The sequence below is a fragment of the Lepus europaeus genome, chromosome 7, assembly GCF_033115175.1.
Source record: "Lepus europaeus isolate LE1 chromosome 7, mLepTim1.pri, whole genome shotgun sequence".
Classification (NCBI taxonomy): domain Eukaryota; kingdom Metazoa; phylum Chordata; class Mammalia; order Lagomorpha; family Leporidae; genus Lepus; species Lepus europaeus.
This window is the reverse complement of record NC_084833.1, coordinates 91,250,837-91,263,052: the sequence shown is the minus strand read 5'-3', so window position 1 is coordinate 91,263,052 and position 12,216 is coordinate 91,250,837. Positions and strand designations below refer to the sequence as shown.

At 41.7% G+C, this 12,216-nt stretch overlaps 1 protein-coding gene across 1 annotated transcript in view; it reads left to right on the top strand.

Annotated features, from left to right (window-relative positions):
• The window catches only part of MMP27 (matrix metallopeptidase 27), a 33,060-nt gene that overhangs the window by 984 nt on the left and 19,860 nt on the right, over positions 1–12,216 (top strand). The window contains 7 exon segments of the mRNA XM_062197595.1: positions 2,030–2,133; positions 2,933–3,171; positions 4,166–4,314; positions 4,403–4,531; positions 9,205–9,366; positions 10,014–10,134; positions 12,054–12,184. Of these exon segments, the coding sequence (XP_062053579.1) occupies positions 2,032–2,133; positions 2,933–3,171; positions 4,166–4,314; positions 4,403–4,531; positions 9,205–9,366; positions 10,014–10,134; positions 12,054–12,184 (1,033 nt within the window). The 5' untranslated portion in view covers positions 2,030–2,031.

Below are 12,216 nucleotides of genomic sequence, written 5' to 3'. Positions count from 1 at the left end.
CCCCACTATCCTCTAGTGCTGGTCGTTAATATGCCAGCCCTGCTCATAAACCTGAGAGCTTCCTCTCAGCTTTCTGATCTCCTGTTCTTGGATTACACAGCACAAAGTCACCAAATGTGAAAAAATATTCCTACGTGAAAACAAACCAGGCCGGCGCTGCGGCTCAATAGGCTAGTCCTCCGCCTTGCAGCGCTGGCACACCGGGTTCTAGTGCCGGTCAGGGCGCCGGATTCTGTCCCGGTTGCCCCTCTTCCTGTCCAGCTCTCTGCTATGGCCTGGGAGTGCAGTGGAGGATGGCCCAAGTGCTTGGGCCCTGCACCCCATGGGAGACCAGGAGAAGCACCTGACTCCTGTCTTCGAATCAGCGCGTTCCTCCAGCCGCAGTGTGCCGGCCGCGGCGGCCATTGGAGGGTGAACCAATGGCAAAGGAAGACCTTTCTCTCTGTCTCTCTCTCTCACTGTCCACTCTGCCTGTCAAAAAAACAAAACAAACAAACAAAAACCATAAAACCAACTTTGATGAATAGAAATGGTACTGGGAGAAAAAGAAAATGCCAAGATAAGATTACTTAGAATTAATATTTTCAACAAAGAAATATCTTACATCCAAAATTATCAGATATAAATATTTTAAAAATATAAAAGGATACTCAAAAAACTGCCCTTGTTCAGGCCCAGCCCTGGCTGCTGTGAGCGTTTGATTAGTGAACCCCAGAGGGAAGATCTCTGTCTCTTCTGTGTCTTTCTGTCCTTTGCCTTTCAAATAAGTAAAAAATGAATAGACATTTCTAAAAAGTTCTATGGGAGAATTTGAGAATTAATTAGCAAAGAAAAATTAATTATTAACTTGAGAGAAACAAAATGTACAAGAAAGCATAGTATTCTACATGGTTCTTTGAACATTTTCATAGTCATAATTGCACTAATATTTAACTTCTAGCTTTGGTTTTACCTATAACCATATCAGGAAAATGGAAAAGAAAACTATAGGGCACGCTACCTCAAGAATTGGTAGCATGAACATGCTATTTAGAAACACAGACTTGAGGTCAATATTGTGGCATAGTGGGTAAAGCAGCCTTTTACGATGCCAGCATTCCATATGGGCAGCAGTTCAATTCCCAGCTTCTCCACTTCTGATCCAGCTCCCTGCTAATGGCCTGGGAAAAGCAGCAGAAGATGGCCCAAGTGCTTAGGCCCCTGTGCCCACATCGAGGACCCAGAGGAAGTTCCTGGATCCTGGCTTCAGTGAGTCCCAGCTATGGCCATTTGGGGAGTAGACCATCAGATAAGAAGATCCATTGCTCTAACTCTTATTTTTAAATTTTATTCTGAAATATTTTTAGTTAAAAAACACAACGAATAATGAGAAGGCATGCAGTTCACACCAGCTTGCCAATACCATGGCTACACAATACCTGCTTAAAGCCTCAAGCCCCAGTGAGCTGTCACCTGCGTGAGGCCTCTGGGTTTCACCCATCGGCAGGGCTCTGCCTTTCAACCCTTCTCATATTTTATATCTGCTCTGTGCATTTAGCCAGCAGCCCCATTTTATCCTATATTATTTTCTGTGTACATCTGTCACAGCAACAGGTAATACAGTAGACAATGCTGGATAAAGGTTTGATGTTTAGTTAATTAGCATAATCTGAATCCTGCTTCAATTTCCTTGGTACCGTGATACCAAGATATTCTGGGATTTCCTTCACAAGAAAATCATTCTGTAAATTCTTGAGAATTTATGGGTAGAAAATGCTCCTACTTTGTCCAGAGAAAAGTTACTTGGATGCTCCCATCCTAGCAAACTCAATTCGATAAAGAAAAATCATGTTCTTTGCTAAACAGTCACAGACTATGATTGCAAAATCAAATCAATTTGAGGAAAAAAAATGCGTATCATGACACACTTTGTGGCAAGTGTACTCTTCTGTTATTAATTAAACGATGATACAAGCCAATTCATGCCACGTCTCCCTATTACTTTCCAATCCTGTGCAAACAGAACGAAGCTTCAGCTGAAGAGCAAGAGGAATGAAGAGTCTTCTGCCTCTATTTTTGTTCTCCCTAACATTTTCTTCTGCATTTCCTGCAGACCGAAGGATGAAAAATGAAGAAAATATGCATCTGGCTCAGGTACTGTCTCAATAAATGTTACTAGCAACCACCAGTAAAACGTTCATTTTATTATTTCTCTCGTGACCTAAAAGTGACAGCAAATTCCTACAAAGGAGTTCCAGGCTTTCGTATAGACAGGGTATGAAGACAGCATATGAGGGGTGGATGGCAGGAGTAGGGTGGAGGCGAGGCAGAATTTGCCACGAGTTGAGCACTGCTCACGAGTGAAGGTGACATTAGTGACAAGAGAAAGGGGATTAGTGCAGGGCCTGGGGGTGTCTATAAAAGCGTTTCAGAACAGCCAGGTGGGCCAATCTGTAATTTGGAGCCCCTTGTCTAGCTATCTGTTTATCATGCATCTAACTGAAATGTACATTGCTTTGGCGATTAGTGTGGTTAGTTTGCAAAATGGATAAATGCCCATTTCTTCTAGACTTTGTTTCAAGGAAACACCAAAATGAAGTTAGCAGCAAATATCTGTGAGTTTAATTGGTAGAGGAAGCTTCACTCACGTCTGTGGAGTTGGGTGTTTTATGGTCTGTGTGGTTTGACTAATCCGTGTCGCTTCATAAATCTAGCAATTCTTGGATATTGCAAGAGCAGGGCGCCTCCTTCCTTTCCTCTCTGTGTCCTTTCTTCCTTCCTCCCTCACGCCTCTCTTTCCCTCATTATTTATTGCGGCTCCACACACCTCTTTACTGCCAAAAAAAAAAAAAAAAAAGGTTTTCAAGCCATTTTGTTTTATCCCACAATAGAGTTTTGCTCTCCTGTAGTTTGTGTCTTTTTTTGTTTGTTTGTTTTTTGTCTTTTTGGTCAGGCATATCTCAACCAGTTCTACTCTCTTGAAATAGAAGGGAGTCATCTTGTTCAAAGCAAGAACAGGAGTCTCATAGAAGGCAAAATTCGGGAAATGCAAGCATTTTTTGGATTGACAGTGACTGGAGAATTGGATTCAAACACTCTTGAGATCATGAAGACCCCCAGGTGTGGGGTGCCCGATGTGGGTCAGTATGGCTACACTCTCCCTGGGTGGAGGAAACACAACATCACATACAGGTAACCTAATCCAAAGGAACAGGAATATAATCTCCATGAGACAATTATAATAATCAGTGATTGTAGTGAGCACTTCCTGTGCACTTGGCATGCCACAGTTTTTACGTATTCCATCCTCCCAAGAAACCTGCATATAGGCACCTCTGTACTGTCACCTTGAACACAGATACACTGAAAGGAACGTTCATGGGCCAAGACCAAGGTCACACAGCTATTACCCGGAGACTGGTCCCAGCAGATATGCCCTAATGTCTGGTCTCTGCTGCTTCCATATGCACTCAAGATGAGAGGCCCAGCCACTTGGCTACTGGTGCTTAAAAGCCTGGATGAGGAATGAAGAGGGAATGGGAAGACCCTGGGGTGCAACCAGCTCATATCAGAGAGATGTGTGTGAAGCATGGATTTGCCCTCAGATATCTCAAGGAGAGGGGGACTGGCTCATTGGCAGGAAAAGGATCCGAGAGGCAGTGACCTTGACCTCCACTGTAAAGCTTTTCTGATAGATTTTCCTTCATTCTATTGAGTCTTGCTATAAAAATGGATTTAACAAGATAGGGGATACAAATAAAAGAAAAATATTTTCCTGGGTAACTGTGGTTCTTTACTAAGATTCCTATTATAAGATATGTGAACAAGCTATATGAGAAAGAAAATCTTAGTTCTTTAATATTTATACTATATTCATATACAAGCAAACACATACATGAAATAATGCTGTCCTATTTCAGATAAGGTCTTAGGGAAGTGCTTAACCTCTTGGAGCCTCCTTTGTTAAAATGCTGTATTATCTGATTCATGAGGAAGATGAAAGAAGTCAATTATGTAGAATATGTAAGGGTCCTTCATTTATCTAAAGTGCTAAGCACATTAAAATATTGACACCACAAAAATGTTATGGTATCATGTGACTGAGAAGGTAGAAATGATTTTTATAGGATGTGTGCATCACATGTACATGTAAGTAGCAATTGATGTATTTGTGTTAACTTTCAAGAATAATGAACTACACTCCAGATATGGCACAAGCTGATGTGGATGATGCTATCCAAAAAGCACTGGAAGTGTGGAGCAAGGTGACTCCACTAATATTCACCAGGATTTCCACGGGGATTGCAGATATCATGATTGCTTTTAGGACGTGAGGTAAGGTTTTCTACAGGAAAAACTGTGATTATTTTCACCTCAAGAGATAGGAAGCTGATCGTATTTCCTCCCATCAATTGTTTCTCAGTCCATGGCCGATGTCCTCGCCATTTTGATGGTCCCTGGGGAGTCCTTGGCCACGCCTTTCCACCTGGTCTTGGTCTGGGGGGTGACACTCACTTTGATGAGGATGAGAACTGGACCAAGGATGCAGCAGGTGAGCCCAGTGTTTTAATGAACAAAAGCTCATTACTCTAAAGACTCCTTGAAAAGAATAGCTTTGCAACCAATTACCATTTATCTTCATACTCCCTAATTTCCCCACAATTTTCCACATCCCCAGATGACCCTGATGGAAATGTTCAATATTCTGACAGACAACTGTACTTGCATAGTTCAGAGCCTTATCTGTACAACACATTCTCTTAAAGTTGCTAATCTGATTGTGATCAGAGTATTCTTCACTTATCCATACATTGTGTGTCTATGAAACTTGAGGGTCTGTGTGCCTGGAGGTATGCAAGATATTGTATGGACCACATAGCTATACTAGGTAAATTTCAGAGGCTCATTCTCCTGTGAGTTATAAGAAGGAGCTTCAAAAAGTTTGCTGAAAAATGAACATTATGAAAAACTGTGTGGGTTTCAAAATTTTGACATCAGATAAATTCATCTTTGAAATGAAAGTTCCATGAACTTTTTGAAGTTCCCTCATATGAGGCTGAGACCCACAAACCCACCACAAAAGGCAGAATGTGTTGTGTGTTGTACCAATGGCGTAAATCACCTGTAACTTGAGGACTGAAAGAATATTCTAGGGAGGTAATAATTTGGAGTTAGCAATTACAGGACAGTGTGGGTTCACAGTCCAAAGAGTGTCTAGTTAAAAGCATGAACCACCTCTTCTAACTTAGCTGCAAAGGAATGAGACCCTAATCATTGTCTTTGGCCAATTCCTTCAATTAAGTTGATTTTTTAAAAAGATTTATTTATTTATTTGAAAGTCAGAGTTACACAGAGAGAGGAGAGGCAGAGAGAGAGAGAGGTCTTCCATCCAATAGTTCACTCCCCAAATGGCCTCAATGGCCAGAGCTGTACCAATCTGAAGCCAGGAGCCAGGAGATTCTTCCGGGTCTCCCATGTGGGTGCAGGGACCCAAGGACTTGGACCATCTTCCACTGCTTTCCCAGGCCGTAGCAGAGAGCTGGATCAGAAGTGGAGCAGCCAGGACTAGAATTGGAGCCCATATAGGATGCTGGCACTTTGGGCCAAGGTGTTAACCCTCTGTGCCACAGCGCCGGCCCCAAGTAAGTTGATTTTAATTCTTCTAATGGGCCTTCCTACACTGGAAGTTTTTCATGATTTTTCAAACAAGAACACAAAACTTTACTAAAGTAATCATGTTTGTATCAAGCAGAGACAGGCTTTGTAGATTCTCAGGCTGTTCCCACTCCTGACTTTTTTAATCATTGACAACAGGCATCATGTATCTATTACCTAGATACCAGGGCCCTAGGAAAGCACAGGCTGTGGCTTTTGTGAGGGGTAGGATACACAGATACAGTTCATTCCTTAACAAGTTACTCTAGATAAGTCTCTTTAGGCCAGATCTACAGTTTTTGTGAAACTGAGAATCTGTGGCATTAAATGGTCCATAATTACTCACTGCCAAGTTTGAACATACTATGCAACCGTTCTTCCGAGTGCTGGTGAGGAAAGTAAAGAAGCGACTACTGACAGAGCTTTGGGCAACAGAGCAATCCAGGCTTTGCTTTCGTGTCTAGAGATAGAAATCAAAATGAAAGATGGCACTATTCTTTGATCACTTTAAATCCAATACTTGGTAGCAATTGCTGTCATCCTTATTATTTCAAGCTCACTGCCAAAACAGATCTGTGGGATGGATTCTTAAATAGAACGAACAGTTCTGGGACCCATGTGAACAGGACTGGCTTGAACCAGGCAGAGTAAAATACAGAATCCAACCAGGTGCTGTGTGGGAAAGCAGGCAGCAGTTCCAAAAGGAGTTGTGTTTTGACCTCTTTATTACAATTTCTCAGGGTAGAAACTGTGAACCCTTGGTGACACCCAATTGTAAAATTCTTAGTATACTGACATTAAAGGAATTAATCATATGTTTTCTAATAAGAACAAAAAGTTTCTCCAAGTAACTGTAGTTTCCAATCAAATCATACATTTTATTTGGGCTAAGAAGACAGAAAAAAAGAGAGAGCATGCTTCCATCCATTGGTTCACTCCCCCAAATGACCACAATGGCTGCTACCCCACCGGGGCCAAAGTCTAGAGCCAGGAACACCATACAGGTCTCCCAGTCACTCCCAGGGAGGCAGGAATCTGGAGAAAGAGTAGAAGCTGGTATCACACTCAGACATTCCGATATGGGACACAGGTGTCCCAACTGCCTGCTTGACCACTAAGCCAAATACCTGCCCCCCAATCATAATTTTTTAAATAGAAAATTTGGTAATAATAATATGACTACTACTTCAGTTACAATGTCCTTTCTCCTGAGGAGGAAGTACAAAAGTCATAGCATAATTTTGTTTAAGAGCATCTGAGCCATGCTTTGCTAATCTCATTGCTTCTCCTGGGACGCACAAGTCATTTGCAAGAGATGTCAGAGGAGTTGAAGCACATGCAGAGATTTTCCTTGAGATTCTCCCAAAGCAAAGCCAGTGCCAGGACTATTGTGAGTGTGTGTGTGTGTGCGCATGCCACACAGACGGTACACCAAACACCTGAAACAGACTTAAAGAATACTGCTCAGTGTTGGGACATGGAAAGAGCAGTGGTTTATATTTTGGCAGAATTTTATTCTTTTCAGAGCTTCTTATTTATCGGATGAGAGGCCTATGGAAAGTCAATCTTTTTGCCATTCCTTTCTCTGTAAAATAATGATAGTAATGACCTCCTTGAGGGATGGTAAAATAAACTCCCTTCTGTTTAATTAAGTGAATAAAAGTGAAGGCACCCCACAAAGCACTTCTTCGTAGTGCACACTCAGACAGTATTTGATGTTGATGATTATATAGGTGCTTATTCATATTAGTAGTGATGAGGCTGGTGATGATGATGACACAGAAAAAGACATTTACAAAGGTATGAATTCATAATGCACAGATTTACCCATTTATTCACATCTCCATGAGGCAAAGATTTTGTCATCCTTTTTCCTACACTGTCATATGGCCTATCACAGTGTCAACACCTGATAAATGGTCTCCAAATGTTTAGTAAATAAAGTCCCTCAACAATCATTTATTGAATATCTACTATGACACAGACTTTGTCATCAAAATGGAACATAGAATAGTATACAGGACACAGACCCTGCCTTCCAGTGGTTTACTGTCAAGGGGCACACAGATAATTAAATGGCAATTAAAACCAGTATGAACAGTACTGGGATAAAGGAAACTATGGTGATATAACAGGAGCACCCAGGCCGGAGGTCAGAGGAGGAAGAGATGTCAAACCTGAGACCTGAATGCTAAGCAAGAACTGAGAAGGCAAAGGGAGAAGAAGAGGATAAGAGAGTTCTGACAGAAATCCCAACTCAACTCAGCTGAAGGCAGGGAAGGGAAGGCTGAGATGGGGAGACTAGGACTCAGATGGTAGAGAGTCTTAAAGGCCAGGGTAAGTATATTTGGAATTCATTTAGAAGAGCTGAGTTTGAATTATCTTTTCAGAGCTACTTGTCCTTGAACAAAAGCACATGCAGGAATATAACCAGCCAGGCCACAAAGATCAGAGCAGAAAGTGACCAAAGATCAGGAAATAATTCTTTGTCATTTTATGTTAGCTTTGTGCAAACATCTCCATCAAGAATGGTGTGGTCTTTCCTTAGGCTCCACAGACTTAGCTGTAAATCCAAGGACAGTCTTTTACTTTTAGCACTTTAAAGACCACTGGAGCAGAAAGATAATCAGAAAGGCAATTTCAGCTTACCTGGCAACACTCCTGGGCAAAATACAAACAGGGTACTATGGTCATGTATGGGAGGAGCATCTCACCACCCTTTCTTTCAAGTAGACATCTGAACACCCAGCAAACATTATTGAGCACCATCTACTGCCAACCAGTTTGGCAGTCATCAAAAATAAATGATGATTAAGATCCCTGTACTCAAAGGTTAGACAACCTGGTAATAGGAACAGGCAATACAATCACTTGTGTGCTATGATGAAAGTGAGAACTAAGTCTTTGGAATCCCAGAGGTGCATTTTATTTAACGTAGATTGCAGGTGATAATGGACCCACCCACCCACCCCCCCCCCCCCATGAACTAAATGATTCTGGAGCAAAGTTCTGAAGAACTAGGTGGCTAAGCTCAGAGGGAGGGGGAAGGATAATATTCTTGGAAGAATGAATGGAACTATAAAGACACCGAAAATAGGAGGATTGTGCACAGAGGATAAATTCAATTATGACTAGCTCATGAAATATGAAAATATGAGGATGGAAAAAGGCAGGAGTGAGATCATGAAGACCATGTGAGGAGATTTGTACTTTACCCTACAGCCAGTGGGGAACTCAGAAGAATGTAAGTAGGAGCAACAGGATCACATATAGGATAGTCCATAAACAACAACAACAACAAACTAGTGGCTTTAATTTTTAAAAATAATATCCTTTCCTGAGATACTGGTTTTAAGCCATTCATTTACATTGGGTTATATTTTTCCATTATATGTCTAACACCAATTACTAGTATTGAAATACTTCTGGATAAATGATGTTGTGTAAATCTTACAGAGATATCTGCTGCATAGCAAGCCTCTTCTTCATTCCCCTTGGTTTCTTGTAATCTCAGGTGCAACAGTTCTTTTGATCAACTCCTGATTTCATGTTTTCCCTGTTTTTGTTAAGGATTCAATTTATTTCTTGTGGCTGCTCATGAATTTGGCCATTCACTAGGGCTCTCTCACTCCAATGATCAAAGAGCCTTGATGTTCCCGAATTTTGTCTCCCTGGATCCTAGCAAATATCCTCTTTCTCAGGATGATATCAATGCAATCCAATCCATCTATGGTGAGTAAAATTGTACTCCTGAATGTATATGAACTCGGGGCAGACATTGTGCCCACTGGTTTAAGGCTATGGTTAGCACTCCCACATTCCCCAGGGGAGTACCCTGATTTCCACCTCTGGCTCCAGAGTCCAGCTTCCTGCTGATATACACCTTTGGAGGCAGCAGTGATGGTTCAAGTAATTGGGTTCATAATACCCTCACAGGAGACCTTGATTGGGTTCCCAGATCCTGCCTTCAGCACCCCCAACCACTGCAGACATTTGGGAAATAACCCAGTGGAGGAGAGTGCTCATTCATTCTCTCTCTCTCTCTCTCTCTGTCTCTCTTTCTCTGTCTCAATTTCTCTCTCTGTCCTTCCTTTCCCTCCCCTTCCCTTCCCTCCCCTTCCCTCCCCTTCCCTTCCCTCCCCTTCCCTCCCCTTCCCTCCCCCACCACCTCTCCTCTTTCTCCCTCTGTGTGTTTGTCTGTCTGCCTCTCAGTAATTAAATAAATGTGAACTAAATAGGACACTTTTCAGAAAGGAAGTTGGGGAAATCATTTCTTGAAATATTAACATGAAGCAAATATTCACTTAGGTAAGATCCTTGTGTAGGCATACTTCCTCATGCCCGCTAAATTCACTGTGATATTTCTTTTCTCATCAAAGGAGGTCCACCTAAGGTACCTGCTAAGCCAAAGGGACCCACTGTACCCCATGCCTGTGACACGGAATTGACTTTTGATGCTATTACCAGTTTCCGCAGAGAAGTAATGTTCTTTAAAGGCAGGTAAACCATTCCCTCAATTTCCTACGATGATTTTTCTTTTCAATGAGATTTGGGGACAGAAAGTCTTAGGACTAGGAAAAATGTGTGCCTTTTCCTTTCATTATATAACTGCACATTCTATTCAACTATCTTAGTATGTGCTTATATCTTATTTATTTGAAAAATAATGTTTAAATGATTTAAATCAATTTTTATCTGCCATTAAATAAGAATGTGAATAGAGTAACTTTCAATGACTTCTTGGCCCAAATAATACATGAGTCTCATCAACTTATGCCTGATTTCAGGAGCCTATTGTTAAGTTTTCAGGAATTTTTCAAATCAGAGTGATAGCTTTAAATTGGTTGTGGTAGAGTATTTTCACCCTAGGAATCAACAAATATTAAAAATCGGGTCTTATCACAACTAGAGACCAATGTTATATATGAATCAGCACACCACTGACCATTTCTTAATGTTAAACCCATAAAGGATTCTGTCATAGTATAAACTTCCTTCTCTTACTATGTTTAACTTATTGGACTTAAATTGCAGCATGATGCATTAGTTATGTATACCATGGCAAATTTCCATAGCAAAATCTCGGGACATACACCATTCAACAAGAATATAGAGGTATAAGCAAAGAATACTTGAAACCGGATCCCTTGCACCCACAACTGTATAGCGCTGTCATTACACAGCATTGCTAGTTTGCTCTGACCAGCAGAGGCCAAGAGATCACCAATCATAGACAGCAAAGGGGAGTTGCCTACATGGAGAAGAAATGGAATGTGGGGACTTTTTTTAGACTCAGAATTTTACAGCCAGAAAGGAAATTCTGAAGAATGTTTTAGTATGCCATTAGTAACATTTGCTCATTCCAGCACGTGTCGGCACATAAAAGTTCCACTTCATTTGCTGTGTTCTTGACTTTGTCTCTGGTACTTAGAACTATTTGTAAAATTTACATGAGGGGGCCGGCACCGCAGCTCAATAGGCTAATCCTCCACCTGCGGCACCGGCACACCGGGTTCTAGTCCCAGTCGGGGCACCGGATTCTGCCCCGGTTGCCCCTTTTCCAGGCCAGCTCTCTGCTGTGGCCTGGTAGTGCAGTGGAGAATGGCCCAAGTGCTTGGGCCCTGCACCCACATGGGAGACCAGGAGAAGCACCTGGCTCCTGGCTTCGGATCAGTGCAGTACACTGGCTGCGGTGCGACGGCCGCGGCGTCCATTGGAGAGTGAACCAAGGGCAAAAGGAAGACCTTTCTCTCTGTCTCTCTCTCATTGTCCACTTTGTTCAAAAAATAAATAAATAAATAAATAAAAATTTACATGAGGGGCCAGCACTGTGGCATAGCGGGTAAAGCCACCACTTGCAGTGCCAACATCCCATATGGACACCGGCTCGAGTCCTGGCTGCTCCACTTTTAATCAAGTTCTCTTCTATAGCCCAGAAAGCAGCAGCAGATGGCCCAAGTCCTTGGGTCCCTGCATCTATTTGAGAGGCCTGGAAGAAGCTCCAGGCTCCTGGCTTTGGTTTGGTCCAGCTTGGCCAGTGCAGCCATCTGGGGAGTGAACCAGCAGATGGAAGACCATCCTCTCTCTCTCTCTCTCTCTCGCTCTCTCTCTGCTTCTGCCTCTCTGTAACTCTGGCTTTCAAATAAATACATATATCTTTAAAAATATTTACATGAATAGTTTACCACTCTAAGTACCCAGTATACTGGACACAAAGGCATATCCTGACCTCAATAGTTCAAAGAATAGAACTGAACTCACAACAAACTAAATTGGCTGGGGAAAAAAAATCATGCTAGTTCTGTAAATTATTTGAAGATACTGACCCATTAAATGAAAGGCAAGCCTAAGATTGCATCATATGCATTGACAAAAATAGGTAACTTACATGGGTAAAGTGTTTTTTTTTTTTAACATAGGAACCTCTGGAGGATCTATTATGATATTGCTGATGTTGAATTTGAATTAATTGCTTCATTCTGGCCATCTCTGCCAGCTGATCTTCAAGCTGCATATGAAAATCCTAAAGACAGAATTCTAGTTTTTAAAGGTAACCTTTCTTATCATCATTCCTTCAGTCTC